This window comes from Manis pentadactyla, chromosome 19 (assembly GCF_030020395.1).
Source record: "Manis pentadactyla isolate mManPen7 chromosome 19, mManPen7.hap1, whole genome shotgun sequence".
Lineage (NCBI taxonomy): Eukaryota > Metazoa > Chordata > Mammalia > Pholidota > Manidae > Manis > Manis pentadactyla.
In genome coordinates, this window is record NC_080037.1 from 11214265 (window position 1) to 11238347 (window position 24083).

General features: G+C 47.6%; 1 protein-coding gene across 7 annotated transcripts in view; it reads left to right on the top strand.

Annotated features, from left to right (window-relative positions):
- KCNN3 (potassium calcium-activated channel subfamily N member 3) overlaps positions 1-24083 on the top strand; it is a 149503-nt gene that overhangs the window by 121338 nt on the left and 4082 nt on the right. For 5 of the 7 annotated variants that reach the window (XM_036922335.2, XM_057494919.1, XM_057494921.1 and 2 more), the window contains 4 exons: positions 5041-5151; positions 13608-13735; positions 14400-14469; positions 19586-19903. In XM_036922335.2, the coding sequence (XP_036778230.2) occupies positions 5041-5151; positions 13608-13735; positions 14400-14469; positions 19586-19882 (606 nt within the window). In that variant the 3' untranslated portion in view covers positions 19883-19903. Of the gene's footprint in view, positions 1-5040; positions 5152-13607; positions 13736-14399; positions 14470-19585; positions 19904-20077; positions 20182-24083 lie in introns of those variants that run through there. The other 2 variants (XM_057494917.1, XM_057494918.1) reach the window with 2 other exon arrangements.

Sequence of the window (24083 nt, forward strand, 5' to 3'; positions counted from 1 at the left end):
GCTCAGAGCCGGGGCCATAGGTGGGTGGGCCCTGCCGGGAGCCTCTGTCATTTTTAAATACCGACCACTCTCTGTCTCAGCCTGGAGCTGTGCCCCATCCAAGATGTGGTCCCATCTCCATTTTCCTGGTTCCTTCACTCCCGCATTTCCTGGCTTCTGTCCTGGCGCAGCTGAGTGAGGCGGGTAGGACCCCTGGGCCCCCCGCCCTACCTTCGCCTTGGGCTGTGGTCTTCAGCATGCTTTACGGCCCCTGGGTCATTACAGCTCCTTGGAAGGAGTGTATTGTTCCTTATGGAGCGAGGTGTGATCAACATGGAAAAAAAGCAAACGGATGAAAAGAAACCTGTATCCACCTCCCATATCAAAAATGCAGCCCAATGCCCTTCATCTTTGCTTTGAACAAAACCACTGCCTACATATATACCACTTTGTATACAGGAACAGAGAGGTTTCCTGTATTCATTGTCAGTATTTTTACCCGAATTAAAGTCAGTCATCTCACTGGTGTCAGCCAGTGAGGAACCCTGTTGGCATTTTTCTAACAAATGTGACTTTTCTGGCTGAGTCACACCTTTCAAGGGTTTTGCATTGCTGGGAATCGCTTCCTCCCCTACCCCAGCCTCCCAACACTGTGTACATCTCCCGATTATTATTGCAAGTGCCTTCACTAAAGGTAGGGCTTCCTGTTTGGTTGCCATGGACACCAGGCAGGCCACGGCAAAGCCTGCTTAGGAAGGATAGAAGGGTTTGTGTGCGCAGGCTGTAAATAGTCTTAATCATTGTTTTCTCTCGGCAATCCCAGTAACGGTGTAATTATCAGCCATTAAGCAGGGTATATAATTGTCTGAACAACTTGACATTGTTGACACAGACCCGGGATGTTCGAGAGATTTCACAGCAAAAAACCGATCTATCCAAGTCTTAGTGTCTTTCCATAAAGGATTTGTTGATGACCATGACAGAGCAGAGAGAAAGCCGTCAATAGTGAGTATCCAGAATTGGAAACGACGACGACAATGAAAGATGTGCCCTTGAAGACCTTTTGGCTCTGCAGACATCTGGAAGGGCTTCGGGCCCTCACGCCTGCCTGGCAGGAGTCCCACGTCAACAGAGCCACTTTCTAAAGCTCAGCTCACTCTGTGGACCCTCCCTGAGTTAGGGACAAATAGACAAGGCTTCCAGGATGTCTGCTGGGGACACTGAGCTTCTCCCCAAGGCTCCATGAGAGATGCTTCTTTGAGCTGCAAAAGGAAAGAGATGATGAAGTAAAGGGAGCAGAAATGGAGTCATTCTGGGAGGAGGGGAAAGAGGGCTCAGCAAGACATCTGCTTAATGTCAGTTTTAGAAGATGAACTTCTCCCCGAAACACCTTGCTTTCAAACCAATTGATGTTATTTTAGTTGTTACATGGAATCTGTTGCAGAAACAGAATCCAACTTTAAATCCTCCAGGCTTCCCTCCTCCATTTGTCACTTTCATTTATGTTTTATTTTATTTTATGCGTCTTTCGTTAAGAACGCCTCATACTTTTCCCTGGGGATACTTGTTTTCCAGATTCTAAGTTTTGCAGCTGGAAAATGTTTCTTGGAAACCAGAAGTGGGAGGACCGGTGTGGAGGAGACCAGGTCTGGGGTCCAAATCTATAGAGGAGTTAGGCGTGTTCCCCCCACGCCAGCACGCCTTTCGCTGCTCTACTCTTGTGCTTCTGTTCACCATGTACCTTGGAAAGTAAGACCTCATTAGAGGTGGGTCCTTATCCCCTCCCACCACCCTCCCGTGGAACTGGGAGCTGGACAGAGAAAACCCAGGGGATCCACTGGTATCATCTGGGATTCAGGCCTTGGCACTTTCGAAGGCAAAAGGCTGAGTCATGGATTCGCTCCATAATCTGACCCCATAGAGGTCACACCAGCAGCTGCTTACCCTTTTCTGTTCCACTCCATCCTCTCCTCACATGCCCCCTCTGCCCACCAGCCATTCCTGAGATTCTACACTAGGACAGCGTGAGCTCTCTCACCAAAATCAGCCAAGTCCTTAGCGTATCTCTTAAAACTAACCCATGCCGCACAAGCCTTCCCGGGCTGCTGAGGCGGCCCTGTCAGACTGACCGGCTCTTCCAAGAACAAAGACCCATCATCCCCAAAGGAACATAGGTGATCCTTCTGCCACAGGAAGGCCAGCTCAGCGGGAGGGAGGGGATGGATGCCGTGCTGTTGCTTCCTTTATTTCCTCTAAAGAGCCAAAATTGGCCATTCACTTCTAACTGAAGTCCAGACTCCTTGTTCTTCCTGCCTTCCTCTTCAATCCCATCAGCCTGACCTTTTCCCTTATCCTCTGCTTCTTGCTTTCCTCTTTCCCTGTTCTGTCCCATGCGGCATAGGATGCAGGCCAGCAGATTTCCTGTCTCATCTCTGCTCCAGCTCTCTCTCTCTGCACCCCCCTCGTCTTCCCTTCCCTTTCCTCTTCCCCCTTCCCTTCCTTCTCCCCTCTTCTCTCTCTTACGTGTCACACACACACACACACACACACACACACACACTGCAGAGGACCAGCAGTCTGGATTTCAGCGCCCTGCCCACCACTTCCTGAAGGTTGCTGATGTCTGACCCCATCTCTACAAGTGTGCCTCTTAATGGAAATGACCAAGTTAGGCTTCACTTTGGTGACTTTCTACTTACATCCAGATGATGGATTTTCTGAAAGAAAAATAAAGTTAGGAGTATCCACTGCTATCTATTCAAGTTAGACTTGGGAGTTAAGAACCCAGCATCCTCCAGAGAACTATCCACAAGGGAGTCTTGGCATCTTAAGTTGAAACAAGGAAATGTCATCTAGTCCACCCTCTTGCCTCCATGCAGAAATGTATCTGGATCATATAAAATAGATGATTCTTTAGTTTAGACCTTCTAACGTCTAAGCCCCCTGCATTCAACTGGCTAGTCTGTGAGTCATGGCAAGAGCTACGGGGCACTCCATCTAGACCCTGGAAATTGGGGTGGTGGATGATTGTTTTGATGAAAATCCCCAAATGGCATGGTGAGCGGGGAGACTCCCTCCTCAGGCTTGTCCTGCCCCGGCTTTCAGGGGTGATTTAAGTAGCGTTTCCCTGGGGAGATAAGAGAGAGTGAAGCCTGGGGAGAGCCCTGTCCGTCTGATGTTCCATTTTAACACTGATACAGCCTCTTTTGGGGCTCTCAGCCCAAAGTGCTTTTGGAGCTGCACATAAAGGAGAGGGATTATACTTGGTCCGGTTGAAGGGAAACGGAACCCACGTCTTCCCTCTAGGACAGCTTCTTTTAAGCTATTTTTTGCTTTGAAGGCCGGGCTAAATTGATTACAGCTACAGACCAAGCTGTCCCGCTGCCGATACATAGCCTTTGAAAACTGGGCACAGAGTCTCCTGTAAACCACTGATGCCAGGAAAGCACGGCTGTCCCTCCACAAGAGCGGAAAATGAGGTCAGAAAAGGAAAGTTCACACAGATGCCGTTCTTTTCAGTGTGTTGTGCTAGAAGTGGGTGGCTGACCAAATGAACAAATGTGCCAAGAAACACGAGGTGGTTTTAACGAGTGAAAGGTTTTTCCCCTTGTGAAAAGCCAGGGGAAAGCGTTTGCCCTCTTCAGCCATACCAAAACCTTACACAGGCCGGCCTTTGCCAACCTGCAGGAGAGGGAAGGAGAGATTATAAAGGAGAGAGGAGGGGAATCTTCCACCCATCTGCATTCCTCCTAACTCCAGTTCAGACTACATGCCCTTGAATAGTACTCCTTGCCATCTGACAACATTGTGTTAGCTCCGATGAGCCCAGAGTGTCACTGATGGATTTCCTGCAGTCCTGGGACCTCACACTGCTAAACGGGGCTCTGTGGCGACTGTAATTACTTTTGGCATCTAGAGGATTTCCTGAGCTTATCATCGCTTCCCATGAGTAGCTCAGGGCCAACCGGGGTCCAGTGTGCAGGAAGAGGGCGGTGGCTGCTGACTAGAGCGAGTGCACCGTCTCCTAAGGGCCAGGCGAGAGCAGGGCTGACTCCACTGCCTGCAGAAAACCAGGGAGGAGAGACTGTCTCACAGCCCCAGTGCCCAGTCAAGGAGACAGTGAAGAGGACTTAAAAATCCACTGGGAGAATGTCGGAATGTGCCACTCTCTGCTTATTTCCCAGACAATCAAGCATTGGGACAAAGAGAGTCCTGAGAAACCCTGCTTCTCTGACTTACTGTCCTCAGTGTGTCCCTGGCATGCAACTACCCACGCAGAGCAGGAACACCACTCTGGAAAATACCAGTGGCCTTCCACGGGTTCCCTTAAAAATCCTGGTTTGAGGCAGGAGGGTTGTTGTCATGTTTAAAATCTCTGCATGATGGTGAATTCATGAGCCTCTTGGTAAAAGCAAGGAAGCGCTCATTCCTTCTGCTGACTCACAGCCTCAACCCAGGTAAAAAGACCCGGCTGGGGAGCAAGCACATCATTGAGTACACATAACTCGTGCCAGCCAGTGTTCTCCTGGGAAGCAATCTGGGAGAGAAAACGTATTGTCTCTTCATTAGATTATTTTCAGGAAAACTCCACCAGCAGCAGGAGTTTCCCCCATACTCCTTTATGCATAAACTGGCCCCTGGCCCCTGGTCTGGAGATGGCAGTAGGGTTGAGATGTGCAGGAGGGAGAGGGGGCCTGTGTGTGCTGGATGCTCTGTCTTCCCAGCACAGCCTGGCAGATAACCAAGTGATTGTCCCTTGTTTTAAATTCTCCAAAGACTCAGCCTCACCCAGCACCCTGCTCCATTAGGAAGTGGCTGGTTCTGTGAAGACTCAGTCACCCAGAGGTCAGTCCTACAGCTAAGCCAAGAGGGCTGCAGACCCCTTCTTGGGGCAGGAATCAGGGCCCCAACAAGTTCTGAAGCTTGTCCAGCCAGAGAGCTCAAATCTCTACTCCACTCCCAGCAACCCTACAGTGGGCATGGCGCACATTGAGTGTCTGCCTGAACCTCGCCTCTTACTGACGTGCTCTCTCCCCCTGGTCCTCTTGCTGTCCCCGACAGGGCGCGGGCTGCACCGCCCTGGTGGTGGCCGTGGTGGCCCGAAAGCTGGAACTCACTAAAGCAGAGAAGCATGTTCACAACTTCATGATGGACACTCAGCTCACCAAACGGGTAAGACACTGCTGTCCATGCCTTAACGGGGGACTTAAGACCAATGTGGAAGCCGGTCGGAAAAAAAATAGTCACACAATAGAGGTTAGAGACATACCTTTACATGGAGGGTTGAGAGAGCCCCAGGCACATGCACACGGCTTCTACAAAATGGGCACAGCACCTCAACGTTCTGGGCTCCTGTCTTCTGTTAAATCCCTGTGTGTGGTTCAGACATCCAAATAATTTTCCTGATAATTAAGTCTGTAGCTTGTGATGGTGTAACCTGCACCCCTTGCCTAATGGTACCGAATAAATCACCCAGTATGAGGTACCGTTTTTGTTTGTGCTCAAATATTTTCATGATTCTCATTAGGAAAGGGCAGTAGAGAATCTTAAAAATGATACTGGAAATGTATCGAAGTCCAAACCTTTGAAAAAAAATAATGAAAGACGATCATCCCAGTAGAGCCTTCATTCCTAAATAATGCTCATCAAAATGTCATCACCCAATTTTCCCCCTTTTGGGTTTTCTGGATAATGTTTCTCACTTGTGCCTTTATGAAAGTGGTTAAAGAGGATGAAAACTGAAAATATGCAGGAAGGGGGAGGCTGTGTAGCTGCTCAAAGTCTGACACCCCAATGAATTGTCAGAGAAGAAAAGGCCCATTTAGAAGAGACAGAAACGAGCCTTCCAGGATAACAAACAGCGGGCCGAACGAGCAAGACAGGAGCTGTTTATCTAATGACAGCTTTTATGGAAAATTCTTTAGAGCTGCAGGCTGAACGAAGGTCAGTACTGGGGTTTCTTGCAAAACTCGCCTCTTCAAACCCCTAGGCTGGGGTCTTGGCCGGCAGAGCAAGTCTTTCCATTTTGGACTAGAGTGGGTGAGACCCACAAGCAACCACATTTTGATTTGGGTTTTCGAAAGCTAGAGAAAAAACTTCAGTGATTAATGTCACAGCACAGTAAAATGTGTTAGCAATAGAGACAAAGGCAGGAAGGGAGAACAAAAAGAGAGGGGGAATGACGGAGTGCGCGCCAGCTCTTGGGGAAGGCAGTGGGGGAACGCGCAGGTGCCAGGGCCGCTCCGGTTTCTCAGCGGAATTATTTATGGCGTTTGGTCTTTGATTACATATATTGGATTCTTTGAAGAGCCTCCCCAGATGTTAAAAGGAACAGGTCCAGGCAAATACTCTTATGTTGATATCCAGATGGTTGTAGATGTCATATCGTGGCCCTGAGCTGTACAAAAGGAAACAATGTGTAGCATCAAGATGGCAGGACCCAGGGCCGTAGCCGTGGGTAGTGGGTACACCAGCGGATTTTGCCCAGAACCCTGTCACACAGCTGTGATCCTTTGGGCCCTAACACCGCATGCAGAAGTCATGCTGGGTACTGAGCAAATGATCAAAGTCATCGGAACACATAAATGCAAATATTCTTGTCTCTCTTCTGAAAATATGTGCAGGCGTGACAGAAGAGAGCTTTACTCCAGAACCTTCTCAGAAGCTGTTTCCTTAGAGCAGAGACATGAGCAGTCTCTGTTTATTCGGGTTTGCTTTCTGAAACCAAGGATATACTTTGTATTTCATGTGATGCCTTTACCCTCTCCATTTTTCACTCCGTAAATCAGACACTGGAGGAAAATAAAGCCGAGGGAAGCCAGCTCCCTCGTATGACAGGAAAATAAACAATGTTCCTGCAGTGTAATTGTAGAAGGAGATGAGATTGTGGTTACTAATTTCAATCTTTCAAAAATAATTCTTTAAAATCCTCCTCAAGTCCGCTTATTTTTTGCAAAGTAGGACTGAAAATCTAATCAACAAATATTTATTGCTCATCCATGAGTGCAAGGCACCTTTTTAATCGAATAACACCTCACTCTTCTGAGAACACTTAAATCTGTTGAAATGTCCCTTTAATGTCTAATATCTTTTCCCGGAGAAACAAACACAAAAGGGATGGTTCTTACAGAGGGCAGATTTTCAAAGCTGGCAGGATGGGGACTTGGAAAATTTCTTTTTCATGACTTTGATTGGAAGGAACCGGGCTGCAGGTGTGGTCTGCCCTGGCTTCAGCTCACCTTGACCTGCTCTCAGAGGAGCCCACCTTTCTTCCTCCGGGGTGCCTAGTCCGCCGTCTCCACTGGAAGGAGTCACGGGTCAGAGCGATGCTAAACTCAATTTATGCATCAGTTCTCAGTGAATTCTCCGAGAAGGATTCAATCGTGGGAGGAGCCGATTGTGGCACAATTGCAAGCCTCTCAGGAGTCGACGATCAGTAGACTTCACAGATAAAAGCAATCTCTTACAAGTACATGCAACCTTAATTCTTCAAACACCTGAGCCAAAAAAAAAAAAAGGAGGCGTTGTAACCTGTTAATCATAAAAATACTCAGACTGTTCCAGTGTTTGTTTATCCTGTAGAGGCTTCAGCCCAGCCTTTCCCATTAGAGTCGCTCTATTTTTATTTACTTACTTGTGCGTGGGGGGACGGAGGTGTGTGGAAGGGTGGGGGCGGTGACCTAGCCACAGAGGGTAAGAACTCCGTTTCTGCTGTTCCTGAAGCGCATGGCTTTTCTTCTTTCCCTTGTACGACTTGTCAACCTTGGTGGCAACGCCATGTCTGCACTTAATGACTTAATGTAATCAGATCTTCCCACACTGACTTTGCACTGTTACTGCCATTGTTATTCTGTAATTATAATTTATTGCTAACCTCTGGGCTACTAGATAATATACATGTAAATGACACACACAGAGACTGTAGAAACGACACTACAGTGCCATTTCTTCTCCCACTCAGTGCTACATGTCCCCATCTCTCCGTTTTATGTAACTAAACACACCCATCCGAGGGGTCATCTTCTGGACACCACACTCAGTGATCTGGGACACCAAGATGGGTAGGAGGTGGTCCCTTGCCCTCGTGCTTACTGCCTGCCCGCAGAGAGCAGCTCTTCTTTCTCAAAGGCAAGACAGGCAAACCACGGACACAGTGGCTTACAAGGCACCATGGCCAGATGTTCTGTTTGCCACACCTGCTGTCCATGCCAGGCCTTCTTCAGGCAGCTGGTATGTGTCACTGGCTGCCTGTGTCTCCTTACCCCTACCATGACAGGTCCCTGCCCCAAACACTTCATCCAAGTACATTTCCCCATGAAATCAATGGGTAAGATCAAAACCAAACCCCCACCTTTCCTATACTAGTTCCTTCTCCTGGCTTCCGTGCTTGGCTAATGACGCCTCTGTGGTTCCAGTCTCCGGGCCCTCCACCCCACCATCCTTAATCTAACCATCACCTTAGTCTGGCTCCATCACAGCTGTTTGCTACCGTCTCTCTTCAGGGGCCTCCCTTACCCCAGTCATCTTGTATTTTGCTTCCTGGGGACGTCTTTAGACTCTAAGATTTAGCTCTGAACATACTGCCATCCTCCTCAGAAACCTTTAGCAACCTTCCAGTACCTACTGATCAGTGCTAAGGAAAAATTTTCTTTAATTATGGGCTCACGTCAGAGTTTCATCATAAATTTTTTTCTTCTGGCAGGCTAATTCAAGGATTTACTCATAGTAGGGTTATTTTATAGAAAAAGACAATGGTAGTCATTGTTATACCAGGGACAGAAAGTCTGGCGGGACAGTAGACTCTTGAGTGAGAGTTGGTTGGACCCAGAATTGGTCTTAATAGCTTTAAAATTTATCAGATAAGTGATTGAGCAGTACCAGGAATGCTAATTCTCCCCAGAAAGGGATTGTAAATTATATCACTCACAAAGGTTCTGACCCAGACAGGTTGGGTGCAATATTTCTTTAACAAAAATTAAAGAAACATGAGTTTTGACCCTTAGAGATAAGCTCCTCAGGCCCAGTGATGGGTGGGGTGGACCCACAGTCAAATGCAGCTTGCTGGGTCCTAGTTAGGGCTGCAGGCAGCTCTCCAGCCATAACCCAGTGGAGTTCCTTAGAACTTGGCATGGTGGTTAGGGCCCCAAGCCTGCTGGGAAGAAAAGCCAGTTTACCTCCAAACTAGCTGAGCATCACCTTAGTGTCATTATAGAATTAACCACCATCCATTGCACTGTTGCTATGGAGAAGGAACTTCAAACTCCAACTTTGCATCACAGAAATAATGCCTCCTTGCTCCGTGCCCCAATTTCCTGCCAGCCACAGAGGTGGGGACCCTGTTCTAAGCACTCAGGGATGGCTTCCAGGGAAGGCTGGCAGAGAAGCCTCAGATAGGAGTGTGAAATGGGCTGGGGAAGGAAGGAGAGAGGGTGTAAGCCGAGAGGTGACAGAGATGGAGCTGCAGGAAGCCAGCAGCAGGTCTGTTGGGTGAGGGTGAGGACTTCCCTCACCAGTGGGGTTGGCAGACGGGGAAAGCGACAGCCTGTGTGATGGGGACACCTTCCGTCAAGCATCTGAAGACCAGGCTGGCCTAGGTTTTTGGACTGTGATGTCCATCAGTTAAGCTAGCTTCAGCCTGCAGAACCCCTTGAAGTTACTTGTCACACCCACTTGCCAGGCTGATCTGCTTCCGGGCTTCCTCCCTTCCCCCTCCCCACCCCTCCCCTTCCTGGGAGGGGTTCTGGCAGAGCAATGGGCATGCTACCTTTTTCCCTGCAGGGTCTACCAGTGGGATCCTGGAATTAGTCTCCCAAGGCTCCCAGTGGCTTTTGGAGGTTCTGGGGGCCCACGAAGGGTGCCTCTCTCATCCTGTCCCAAACGTTCCTCCTGCCACCTGTAGCCTCTCTATAATACCAAGTGGCAGGTACTCTGGCAGACAGGTGGCCAGACCAAGCCATTGACATTGATGACATGGCCAAGTGTTCAAGGAATAGACATTGTGTGTTCTATTTAATGTTTTCTTTTGTTAGTGGGGAGTGGGGAAGAATACCCACAAAGCCACCATGTATTGAAGTGCGCTATGGCCAGGCTCTGGGCTAAGTGTTTTGAGTGTATTCTCATTTAGTCAACAGCACAGTCCCATTTCACAGAGCAGTAACACTTGCCTTACTCTCTAGCCCCTAAGTGCTGTATTTTTCTCAGAAACATTCATTACCTGATACTGTATTAGAAACTACCTACTGTCTCCACAAGAAACTCCCTGAGGGCAGGAATGCTATCAGTTTGTTGACCACAGTATGCTCACTTCCTAGAACACTTCCTGGCCCACTGTAGGTGCTCATTAAGTGTTTTTTGAAGAAATGAGAAAGAAAATGGTCAGCGAGGTTTAGTAACAAGTCCAAGTAAGAGAGAATAACTCCATCCACTTGTGAAATTTTTCCAAGGACTAATGAAACAATGGCTGCATGAAGTGTTTAGCACAGAGCCTGGCACGTAGTAAGCACTCGGCAAATGTTAGCTGTCACTATTATTTATAGTATCTTATTGAATGACTTCCTTGCGCAGGCCCATTAATCGTAGAGCCACTCCTAAAGTATGTAGGTCACTGAGTGCCTTCTCTGGCCCCCATCAGAGTGAGAGCACACAGCTTTTTGGTAGAGTGCATATGGACCCACAGAAAACATCAACTCATATGCTTATGGCTTCTGGGAACCACATAGCCAGCCTTGCATGAGCAAATGGCTCTTCTAACCATCCCTGAACCCATCCCATCATGGCTAACCTTGCTCAGCCCTTCCCAGTTCCCGGACCTATCCCGCCCCCACCCCCAGGAGCACCTTTTGACTCTGGTGTCCCTGCCCATCAGAAGAGCCTGGAGGGTACCCAAGCCCCAATCAGGGATTCAGTGCATCTTAGTAGGAGCACACAACCTCAGCTGTTCCCTAGCCCAACACTGCTCACAGCACTCAGCTGGGTGAATTAGAGGGAGACCCTGGTCACAATAGCATTTACTGCCGACCTGGGAAAGCACAGTGCAGTTAAAAGCCTATTTCTTTTTCTCTTGCAAATATTGATCTACTTAGCTTTGTGCCAGGCTGTTGGCTGGCAATTAATTTCAGAGTCAGCACCAAGGCTTGCATTTAACATCACTTTCCCGAACACACAGGGGCCTCCTGTTCAAACCCGTAAAGATGATGTGTCTGCCTCTCTCAGCTACCCAGGCTGTGCTGTGATCTCAGTACTTGACATTTGGACTGAAGTTGAGTGTAGGTCCTGGTATGGCAAAGGGAAGGCCACAATGATGAAAAAAATTCTAATGTTCTTTCCAATTCCTTGATCCTGAGAAACAGGAAATAATTTTGTTTGTATACAGATGAAATCTAGTTAGCTCTTTCTTCAGACCACAGGAAAAGTTGATGCTCTTCTTGGACCTGGCTCTTATTTTGACTTTCCCATGAGCTAGCTCTGGGATTCTGGCCCTCACATCCTGTCTGGGAAGCTGTTTCCTCGTATTTTAAATGGGAGTTCGGGGTGGATGGTAATAACTAATATCTGCATGTTTGCAGTCTAAATAACACTTAAATCCATGTTGACTCAGTTTGCCATTTATAACTTCATGAGCTTGGCTGGAGTCTCAGTTTCATCATCTGTAAACTGGAGATAATACTGTACCCGCCTGATAGGCTGATTGTGAGGATTTCCCAAGTTTACACATGAAGACCCAGACCTATGCCCTATCCCTGGCCCCAGGTGCATGGTAGCTGTTAGTCTCAGCACCAAGAGCACCATCATCATTGCCTCCTTTGGGCCTCATCACAACCCTTTAAATAAGAGTTTTCCCATCTTACAGATAGTTAAGCACTTACCCCTAAACTGCTTAGTAAGGAGGAGCAAGGATCCACCAGCTGTCTTTCCAATTTCAAATGTTTGGTCCATACCGACACACTGACTTCCAGTGGCTCTGTCAGCATTCCAAAGAGGAGACGTGTGGAGCTGGGGTTCTGCTGCACATCTTAAAAGCTAGGGCAGGATTTTTGTCTCCGTGTTTTTCTGTGAGGCCTTCTTTGGAGGCTAAGCACTCAGAGAACCTGAACAAATCATGTGTCGCATTGGCCCTCACCTTACAAAAGGCAGCAGTCGTATGCACTGTGTGGAGAGGGTTCCCTTCTGTTCTGCCTCTTTCGCCAGGAGGCTGCTTTCCACCCCACACAGAACCCCAGGGCCCATCCTTCTTCTACCGCCCTGCTCCTCACCTGGACACTCCTCAATTCCAGCTTCTACTCACCACCACCTGCTTCCTTTCAGGCAAGAAAGTACCAGAGGTGGGCAATTAAGTCATTTAAAACCATTTTCACAGTGAGTTTTCGCTGAACAAAAAAGCAATATTTATGTCACTTAGAACATTTCTGAGAAGATATAGCTGTTCTTTTAAAAATATCACTTCAGTGCCAATGAAAAATATAATCCAGCCTTAGTAATAAATTTTTTAAACCATACACACACCAAAGTTATCAGCCTGCAAAACAATGTTTCCTAAGCCTTCCCACACGTCCCAGTATTTTAACAACGTCCCATCTGTTGATGTCAGTCTGAAGAAGCAGGCCTGTACTCTCCAGTTTTATTAAAATCATTTCTGGCTAGTAACCTGATTTCTACTAGGCTGGCCTACTTACTTCCAGGCCCCAGGCCTGTGGGCCAGTGCCAATTTGCATGGCTGACAGAAATGGGGAATGGTTAATCAAAAATCTGTTTAGCTTGTGCTTAATAAGAAATGTTTCCTCTTGCTCTTATTCCTAATTGCTGAAGATGTCTGTGTTTGGATTAAAACCTTGTCCCCTGCCATCTGGATGCCATTGATATGTCTCAGCTCAGTCGTGAGCTGGGTGATATCAGCGGTTTCCATGTCAACCGATGACAGCGTCCTATGTTGAAATATGTGATGGCGGTGCACAGCAAAGGAGCTAGCTCTGGGAAAGAGACAGCTCTGGTTTCACACCTGAATATCTTCACTGATTTTCAGACACGGCTTTGAAATTATTTCAGTTTTATGCCAATTATATGTACATGTCATTTCAGTGTAAATGTTTTTGGCCACCAGGGAAAGAGAACAATGGAGTTGTTGATACCTATGGTTCTATTTGGTGGAAAAGACATTTCTTCAAAGAGGCACTTTAAAATCTCCATCAGATAGGAAATCTGTTTACTTTCTGAAGCTAAGAAATGTACCACATGCACTAAATGGAAATCTCAGGTAGAGCGTGGAACTCTGCATGCTAGGGTTTATATTTATCTATTTAAATGGAGCCCCAGGCCTCCAGGTCTTGCTAATGCAGCCTACCTAAATATAGTATCAGCAACAGCAGTCGAGAGGCAGTCCTAAAATAATTAAGAAAGAAATAAGAAACACCTCTCAACTTCAGGCTCCAGCCTCCTGTGTCCAAAACAGGATTAATAAGAGATGAATTTCAATCATCCTTTGCTAAGAGTTCATGATTTGATTAAGGAAATAGATCACTGAAGAATGGTTTCCTTACCATACGATAGACTGTATCAGCAAACACCAAATACACATTATGTGAATGTAGGAAAATTTAACCCAAGAGCACCCTGCTTTCTTTATTTTTCTTTAGATCAAGAATGCTGCAGCCAATGTCCTTCGGGAGACATGGCTAATCTATAAACACACGAAGCTGCTAAAGAAGATCGATCATGCCAGGGTCAGAAAACACCAGAGGAAGTTCCTCCAAGCTATCCACCAGTGAGTATGTGGGGCAGCTCAACCACCAGATGACTCAATTAGGGGTGGCGGGACCCCACACCTCTACCAATATCTTCTATGCTTAGAGACACAGAAGAAACCCATTCTGTTCCTCTCCACACATAGGCTGCAGAACTGGACCCAGGGCAGCCTGTTTATTCATTTGTGGCACCTGCTACTGCCAGGCATGGAAGGTAAAGATCAGAGTAAGAACCTCTAAGGGCTCTCACATTACACACACACACACACACACACACACACGCGCACACACACACACGCACACCCTTATTACAACTTGAAGCAGAAGTAGAATGGGAACACAGAGACTGAAAACATTTATTTTGACCTGGAGGTTTTGGGAACCCCTGAAAGGCTGAGGAGGGCATTCTGGGTGGAAGGCACAGCCTAGACAAAGACATAGGAGCAGGAAGGGACCTGAGAATAGCGAGGAGGCTAAAGTGGCTGAAGGTGAGCGTGTATGGACTCAAGAATGTGCTCTCTTGGGGACCCGACAAACCCTTGATTCTGGTCAGTTGTCACCCATGTTCGAGGTCCCCGTGCTGGGTTCCAAAACCAGATGAATCGATGTGGGTGTGGAATCTGCTTGTGGGATAAGCCTGAACCTGCCCTGGAAGAGTATGGCTGTTGCAACTCTTTCCCACAGACTGAGGAGTGTCAAGATGGAGCAGAGGAAGCTGAGTGATCAAGCCAACACCCTGGTGGACCTTTCCAAGGTAAGTGGCAAAGTCTGAAGACACCCTAAAGAGTTCTCAGACACCACAGGCTTCTCAGGTGTGGCTGTGAAGATCTGGCTGTGCCCAAACTGTACGAGGTGGGACCAGGAAAGTAAAGAATACCTCCTTGGTTCAGCAATGATCTGGATTCAAGACCATTGCAATCTACGGATACATCTTGTTGTCTTTTAAAACCTGGCATTTGCTTCTTAAGTTCAATCACTCAAGTCTGTCTTTATTTGGAATTAATTAGCTGACCCACTATATCTCTTTAGTGTGTTGCTTATTAGATGTACATCAAGGGCTCCTAAGGATGCGCTCAGGTTTGCACAGGGCAAAGGGCACTGACAGGGCCGGTTGGTGATAATGGTGATCATATATCAAGGTCACACCTGGGAAGATCCTTCCAGTTTGCTGTTGTTATTGGGAATTCATTTCCCTGCATCCTCCAATCCTTGCAACCCAGATTTTCTGACCTCCAGCTTGGAGGTGGGGTGCATTTCTTTACTTCTAAAGAGGCAGATAGCCTACAATGTACACAAAGATGCCAAAAAAAGAGAGCCCTCCTTTGAGGGCCCAAGATTTGACATCACACTGTCATTCTGCGTTCCTGGCCCTGAATTGCTATAAACACTATAAAGAAATTCGCTCTTCTTGGAAATCACTGAAGCCAAGGAATGGAAGGAAGGCTGCCCTGCTGGCTGAGCCGGGTATAGGCGCCACTGAAGAAAGGGCCTGCCCCTCTCCGTCCCTTCTCCTCATTGCCTCTTAATAGATATTGTTTTTCAGCGTTCAGCCCCGGGCCAGGCTGGCAGAACATTCCAGCAGATGTCAATTATCATAATGGCACACGTTCCCTGGGTAAACAAGAGAAACTCCCTCAGGCAAATTAAGCACCCTTTGAAAAGAGGGTGCAATCAGAGAAATTGCTGGTTGCTGGGCCACGTGCAGGCACCCTGTTCAAGGCTGGGATCAAGCCACAAAGGGCCTCCTAAGCCCAGGAGGACTTCTGTCAGGGAATACGTGGCTTGTGCGGGTGGGGAGAAGCCTGTGTGCCTTTGGAGGGGGTGCTGAGGTGCAGTGCAGGGCCTCTGATAAGCCTGGAGGTGGGGGGTGCCAGAGTGTAAGAGGGAACCCCAGGGTCTCGGGAGTGTTGGTTAAAACTCTTGGGTTTCAGTATCAGAAAACTACTGGAACTTGGTTTAAAATGGAGGCGTTTATTATAAGGGTACCAAGTACTCATTCCAGGCAGAAGCTCAAAGCAGGCGTGTGGTCAGACTTCAGGAGGCAACTAACTAAACCCGGACCTGGGAATCCCTCAGCTCCAGGAAGAATTCTCTCACCCTCTCTTCTCTCTCCTTCTGTTCAAGTGCCTGCCTTTCTTTCTCTGCCCTCTCCCCCACCAGCTTTCTATGCCTCCGTCTCCATGGCAGACCATGGCGGGCCCCTATCCAGGGAGTACACATTCTTCTAGCCACAGGCAAAGAGGAATTGGCCAAATACTATTGGTCTTGATGCTCAATTCTCAGAAGCCTGAGATGCCTGGTTGGTCCGGGTTATGTTTCCACCCTTGGACTAATTAGCTCTGGCCAGGAATGGGGTCATGTAAGGCAAACCTGGCGGGGTACCCACCCTGTGAGATGCAGGAAAGGCCCGACAAGATGCCTTGAGATGCCTCTTCCACAAGTAGCAATGTTTCCGACCTCACCTCTCCCCTGGCAGGACACACTAGGGTTGATGTGCACCTGGGAATATCTGGCAAATGCGACTTCCAAGCCTGCATTTCTTCAGTGCCACCCATGGCCTCTCACATAGATGGGGCCCAGCACAGAGCAGACAGAGGGAAGCAAAACCTCTGTGAATTGGGTGGGGGAACTAAGCCATCAGTAATCTGGGAACAAGTTACCTAGAAAGAAAGGGTGGAGAGGGGAGGGTTAAGGGAGAAGGGAGGGCCCCTGGGGGCCTGGGTGTGAGACCTGGAGAGGAGGCCAGCTCTGACATCCGCCCTGTCTTTGCCTTTACCTCCCCGGAGACTCTCCCAAGGGCCTGGCAGCAGCTTAGCATATTTCACACTGGTCCACATTCACCCTGGCATCCTGTCACCAGGCAACAGAACAGAGGAGACATATTGCCGTCTCTCTCCCTTTTCTTTCTGTGCTTCGTCCCCCTCGACTCCCCACCTTCCCACCCCTGCTTTTTGGTCTTCTTAGATTAAGAAAATGGCCTGTGGCCTCCAAATGTTATTTGCTAGATTGAATAGCCGTCTTACAGCACGGCAGAGCTGGGAGGACTTGGACTCTTCGCTAGCTTCAATTTCTTCAATTGAAATGTAAAAGTAATTCCTACCATCTGAGGCTCCTGTGATCAAATAAGATAATATCTGTGACAACGCTTTGTAGATGACTAAGTTTTTGCAAATGTTAGTTCTGATTATGAATATAGATCAGGATACCAAGATCCAAAGGAACAAAGTGACCATCCTAAGGTCACACATTTGGCGAGTGGCAGTACTGGGGCCGGGACCCAGGCGCCGGATTCAGTCCAGAGCTTGTCAGGGCACCCCTGCAATCCAATAAATATGTGGTTCTGTACATTCTGGGAAGAACGTGCACCTGGAGAAGGTTCTGTGAATGTTAATTAATGAAGGAACTTTCATCTCCAAAGTCACCCTCTCCTCTGAGGGTGCCCACGATACAGGGTCCTGTGCTCGCAACCACAGAGCTGCCTTCATTCTGCCCCTGTGACGACTCCTTTGGGGCCCCAGTCAATGCCTTGTGGGGCATGTCAGGGGGAAGGTGTCGCTGCGTTTTCAGTCCCCTTCCCCTCACCTCCTCCCTGGCTTCTCCCATCACCACCTTCCGTTCGCCTCTTTTTTCCTCTCCTTTGTGTCCTCCTCCGTTGGCCCCCGGGGCACCAATGGCTTCGGCATCCTCCTGGAGGAACTTGAAATTTCAGACGAAACAGGATCAGGGTGTCACTGGCAGATGACCAGAACCCCCAAGAGCCACAGTGCCACGCAGCAGGGGGACGAAGTGACCGCCAATCTGGCCCTCTGCCACTGCAGCCACAGGAACACGGCAACTGTGAAGAGTCCGATGAATCTAGCTCCCAATTCTGATGTCATTTAATTTTCAGAAAGAAATATGGCCGTCACATAGATGAGTGCTCTACAGGCCAAGCCCGGAAGCCAGATTATAATCAGAAAGTTGCCTGATGTAAGAGTGGTGTCAGAACAACGGCACAAAACTATATTGAGTGCATAATAAGCAGATGGTATTGGTTGGAACTAAAGTGGTTTAGTTGCAATTAAGTGAATTGAATTTGAGGGATATTTAGAGGTGGGGTTGGCAGGCCTTTGCTCTGGTAGGAGGTGAGCGTGTGAGGAAAGGGTGATACCGGGGCAACTCGAGGGAATGGCAGCGCCTCTCCTGGAGGCAGAGAGCCTGGCACAAAGCAGATTTAGGAAGGAAAACGGCCCACTGGGTGTGAACTCCCTTTGGCTCTAGTCTGACCTGGTTTTATGACTTAACTCTTAGAAGGCAAGTTGATTTGATTACTTTTAAGTTTTAGTTTATTTTCAGCTCCCTGGAGAACCCTACTTTTGCTCCCCTGCTATCACAAACTCCTTCAATGTGCAATCACAGGTGTTTGCCGAGCACCTGCTCCACAGAGGCGGCCCGGACTCCCTTGGGGGTCTTCCTGCCTTTTCTTCAGCCGCTCAGCTTTTGGTGGTAAACACTGACAAACCTCTAGGTCTATAGAAATCATCTGTGGCACAAAGGGCCTTTCCTCATCAGTAAAACTCCTACCTTGGCCAAAGGACAGAATGGGTGGCAATTGTATCCATCCACTTGTTCTACCAACATCTTTTAGTGTCAGTCAGGTACATACCCCCTTGCTAAGCATGTTTATGTGTATTTGCCCACCACACAATGTTAGTCGAGCATCTCCTATGTGCCAGATTCTGCTTAAGGCTCTTGGGACGTATTCGTGAACCCAGCAGGCAAAGATCCCTGCCCTGGGAAAGCTTTTCTGCTAGTGGGAGATGACAGACAACAGCAATAAGCAGTGGGAATAGCAAATTAGCTCGTGCATTACAAGGAAGATAAGAAAAGAAAAAAGTTGAGCAGGGTTAGTGGGATCAGAAGTGGGGGTGGGACAAGGTGTATTAAGCAGGGTTTGGGTGGGGCTTCATTGAGGAGGTGACTTTTAAGGGAAGGCCGGGAGGAGGTGACAGTGCCATCCATGGGATGTGCGGGTGAGGGAGGGTCCCTGGCAGACGGAGAGACAACATCGAGCCCAGGAGGTTTACCTGGGGAGCCTGTCAGGAAGTGAGCATCAGGTCGGGGGCAGAGGGAGCGTGTGACTGTGATAGATCCACAAAGGCCTCGGCGACCACCGGAGCTCTGCGGGGGGACTGGTCCTTCAGGGATGTCCCAGGAGGAGGATGCCCCTCCTCACTCACCAGGCAGGGGAGCGCCCGCAACCTCAGGGAGGCAGCGCCGCTTGGCTGCGGGCCGTGCTGGAGGAATTACTTATGCTGTACCTGGTATGTTCTGGCTGCTGTGTAGAAAATGGGCAGGCGGGGCAGTAACTTCACTATGTGTAGTTATCATTAACTCCTATCGTACAAGAAGACCAAAGTTCAGAGAAGTTAAGGAGCCTGAGGAGGGCACATTATTAGCTGTAGACTTGTGCTTGAACCCTGACCTGCCAATTATGTCTATTGCATGGCCCGCCCCTCCTCGCCCCCAGAACAGTGCCTTCTCTTTAATCATTAGGCGCAGCAGCCACATGGTCTGAGAAGCCGGCTGTAGGAGAACGTGAGCACAGTAGAGACTGCTCCACTTAAGGAAAAGTGCTGCTGCTTTTCCATTATATGTATTTTCTAATATGTTGTTATAATTCATGTGCATTACGTTAGTAATAACTCACCCACTTGAGCCTCCATGTCTCCTGCAAAGTAAGCTGTTTCTCCTTCCTTGGCCAGATCCGACCCGGCTGGTGCGGAAGCCGCTCGCGTTGTAACCTGGACGAGTATAACATCCTTCCCATTGCAGGTTCCTTTCTGATGACACGCTGTCTCCCCGTCTCTCATCTCTGTCTCTCCACGCAGATGCAGAATGTCATGTATGACTTAATCACAGAACTCAATGATCGAAGCGAAGACCTGGAGAAGCAAATCGGCAGCCTGGAGTCTAAGCTGGAGCACCTCACGGCCAGCTTCAATTCCCTGCCCCTGCTCATCGCAGACGCCCTGCGTCAGCAGCAGCACCAGCTCCTGTCTGCGGCCGTGGAGGCCCGGGGCGTCAGCGTGGCGGTGGGCACCACCCACACCCCGCTCTCCGACAGCCCCATCGGGGTCAGCTCCACCTCCTTCCCAACCCCGTACACAAGTTCAAGCAGTTGCTAAATAAAACTCCCCACTCCAGAAGCATTACCCATAGGTCTTAAGATGCAAATCGACTCTCTCCTGGTCACTTTGCCATCAAGGAACAATCAGACCAGGGAACTTAAAGAAGAGAGACCGAGCTAATTGACTAACTCATGTTCATTCAGCGTGCTTGGTTCGATATGCCTTGAAACCAGAAATCTAATCTCTGTTTAGGTGCCTCTACTTGGGAGCGGGAAGAGGAGATGACAGGAAGCGACGCTCTGGCAGGGCCCTTGCTGCCGAGTTGGTGGAGAACAGAAATCCACGCTCAATCTCAGGTCTTCACATGGGGGGGTGGGGGGTCAGGTGCACTGAAGTAGCCAGTGCACAGTGAAGCCAGCCCAGGAGAGGGTCCCGCCGGGGGAGGGGGCCGTGACAGGCTTGGGGGATGGGCTCCTCACCACTGGGTCCTCCAGCACACTTCTCTCCTTTCCTTTTGTCTAAGGAAGCCTGCAGATGACAAAAGTAAAAGAGAGCTGCCCACAGCTTGCCAAAACAGACGTTCTTCTCTCCCATACCTGACACAGTCATAAAATCCAATTTAGACTGAAAAAAAAAATACAAATGAAAAGCCAGATTTTCCATCCAATGTTAATACCCATATAAACCTGTGTCTGCAAGTGTGCACACACACACACCCATTTGCACGCACACACACACATTCCACATTCCACCCAGGTCTTTTCTTGTTTGAACTTGACCCAGATGAACAGGGACCTGGTACCTTACCCTGCACACAGTAGGCCCTCTCCAAGTGTGTGTTGAGTTGGTTGGATCTGAATGTGGGTGCTTCCAGTCCTGGTAGTTTGCTAGTACCTGCCACATTCTGACCTTCACTGAAGATGCAGGTCCCTTCAAGCACAATACGGGTTTCTTCACCCTGGATGTGCACCACATGGTTTGAGATGATTGCCAAGCCCAAACTGTTGGCATCCTGGAGGGATAAGCAGCCTTCTAAAAATAACAGTTTCTGCAGAGTTTTCTTCTTATATCCAAGCAAGCTGTGTTCCAGTGGGGCACATGACCAGGTGTATGTATGGCAGGCAAGAGGGACAGGATTTGTGCTTGTGTGTGCACACATGTACAAACGGGTGCAACCCAGTAACATCTGAGTGAATAGAAGTATTGCCTGGGATTGCTCAGCTCTGTTTATCCAGCAACAGGCTTCCAGGCCTAGATGTTAGGAATGCAAAGGGGTGAAGAGCCTCACCCGAATGCTGCTGAGCTGAAAGGACAAGTGATGGTGAGTGGCCCATGTGGTTCCTTCTACCTAACCCAAAATCACCTCCAAATGACAGATGAGACGACAGGGAGCCCTTAGGGGACCTTGTGGGTAAGGTAAGATGGCATGGATTTGTCAGTAGCCTTTTCCTACTGTGCCATGTTAATCTTGGTGCAAAATTGTTCTAATTTTTTCTCAAACTTCATGTGGCTTCAGAAACATCAAAATCCGGTGTTGTGACAGGCTTTGTGAGGAGAGGGCAGGTGGATGCAAACATTTTCCATTGCTCCATAATCTGACCAGCCGTGACATTTGTGACATGAAGGCCATTGTGTTATTCATCATGTTTCCCATGCTGAGGGCTGTTGACTTCTGCCTGTGGGGTGCTCACTCATACTGCAGGAAATATTTCATCTGTTTAGGGTAAAATAAAAGGGGGTGATTTGCAGGTGGTTGCCCAGTGGGGTTTCACTTTGTACAGGACATCATTGCCATTCCGAAGGCAGCGTCTGGCTGTGGAGTTTTCTTCTGCAGTGCTGTGTTGGGCCTTCCAAGGACAAGGGAATCATTATGCAGAAAAAGGTAGACAACCCTAGAATGAAGGCCACTATTTCAGGATCTGGTCTCTCTCTGAGCTTCTCTTCCTTTCTCTCTTTTTATTGCTGTTGTTCCTTTAATGGCCTCATTTTCATTTTGATGGCTCCTCTGTACATTTTCTTTGGTTGTTTTGCACACCACAGATGCCACTCCTGCTGTTGGTTTTTTAAGTTTTTTACTTGTTCTTTTAACTACTGGTTATCTGAAAGATCCCCCTGCTTTTTTTTTTTTTAAGTCCCAAGAATGGTGCTCCTGTTTTCGGGGACAGTTCAGGCAAACATACAAACAGATGAAATAACCATGCCATTTCTTTGTGGTGTTAGTTCCATTTCACGAAGTGGAGACCACTGACAAGTCAACTTGAGTATATGCCAAACCTGATCACTTAACCTACAGCCCTCAGCTATTCATTACTAGTCACCCTTTCCATCTGCTTTAACCCTGTGATGTGTGTGTGTGTGTGTACATGTGCACCTAAATAGGGATTTAGTCTTCATCTCAAATAAATGATATGCAAGATCTCACTGCCACCTCCCCTGCCCACAAATGTGTGCAGACCATTGACCCAGTGTTGTGTGGATAACTCCTCTTTCACCCATCATTAATGTTGTACATTTAGGTAAGCCCTGAAGACCAAGTTAGCAACACTATTAAAGAGAGTGGCTGGATTTATTTCCAGTAGCAGTAACCACCGGCATCCTAGAAAAATGTGGGTATTTGTGGCATGATTTGACCTATTGGTAGTGCAATAGCTACGTATGGTTTTTATTCTTGGTGAAAGAATACTTAACCTTCAAAAAACCCCAATCGAATCTGCATGTTGATCCTGCAATGGTAAATGGGAGGCTGCTTCTCTATACTAGTATTTCAGCTTTGTGGGGGGAAGTTACCCATTCTCCTGCAAGTACAATCAATCCTTGATGACTTAGGTATTGATTATCCACGCTGTAGCTCACCTACATTTTATTCCTATAGCCCAGCTTTTGGCTAATTCTGCTGCACCCCAGCATCCCAATCAGAATGGAAAAGGGGGCAGGTGGATTCTCTTATCATGCCTTTTCCTTATTTTCAAGTTTGGTGGTGGAGTTTTCATTGTCTACTCAAGAATTGGCTATATGTAAAAACTACTAATTACAATAACCTCACTGAACAGTGAACAGATTGAGTTCTGCCCACTCCTGGAGGGCTGACTCAGCAGCAGAGCCCCTATTATAACCTTGCTGATAACTCAGTGACAGGTAAAAGTACCCTAATATTCCCTAAAATATCTAGACACCCGAACTAAAAATACAGAGCCACCCCCTCATCGCTTAAGCCATACTATAGCTTCATGTACTGTAAAGTCAGGGATGTACTGTGATACTTAGAGACCACAAATCTCAGTGGGATTTCAGGATATAGAATCAGCTGGTAAATCATACCAGCCTAGGGGCTCACTCCTCCTTAGATTGAAGTCCAAATAAAAATCTGCATCTTGGGATCAAAGGCCACGTATATGTGATCATCATCAATAAGTTGTCATAAAGTGTCTATGAACTGTTCTTGCCATCCTCATAATATGTAACTTTGGGACATCCTATCTCTAGAAATGCTTAATATCCAAAAGAACACAAGGGGTAAGGCCCTGAGTCACCACTCATTTCTGACTTCAGCAAGTACCAGTGGTGTAACAACAATCTTGTAAAATTAGGAGATATGTGCTAGTAAAGTCTAAAATGCTGAGCAAGTGCAAGCTATTGTTATTTATTAAAAGCCAAGAAGGAACAGCATTGAAGACATAGTGTTTTTAATAGACTTGATGATTTACTCCTTAGATTTTGAGTAATTTCCTCGTGAATAAATAACCATGGAAAAGAAGAAAACTAGAGATACAGAATCTGAATAAAACTCTAACACTGGATCCACTTCTTTGGCCAATTAATATAACCACCTCATACCTCAATTTCTCTGAAATTAAAATGAAAATAATAGTTCATATTCTTAAGTACAAAGTATTCAATAGGTTTAAAAATGGAATCATTAGTGTCATCAACAGCAGCCCAGGCAACTCTATCTAGACCATACTTTAATGTTGCATCTGAATGCAGTCAACAGTTACCAAAAAGTAATTATTACATATCAACTAGATAGTGAAATTAGTCGGGAGAAATATGGGTGGGCACATAGTTCCAGGTCCCCTCTGCTGCTTCAGAGTCACCTCAACAAACAACACAACCCAAATTAAGAATCAGTGTTTCATCTGAACTAAATGGTGTTGCCATCATAGAACCCCAGCTGAGACACTATTAAGTCATTGCACTACCAGTAGGTTCCTACTCTTTTTCAAATTCTGCTTTTCAATCCTAAAATACGTCCCCAGTT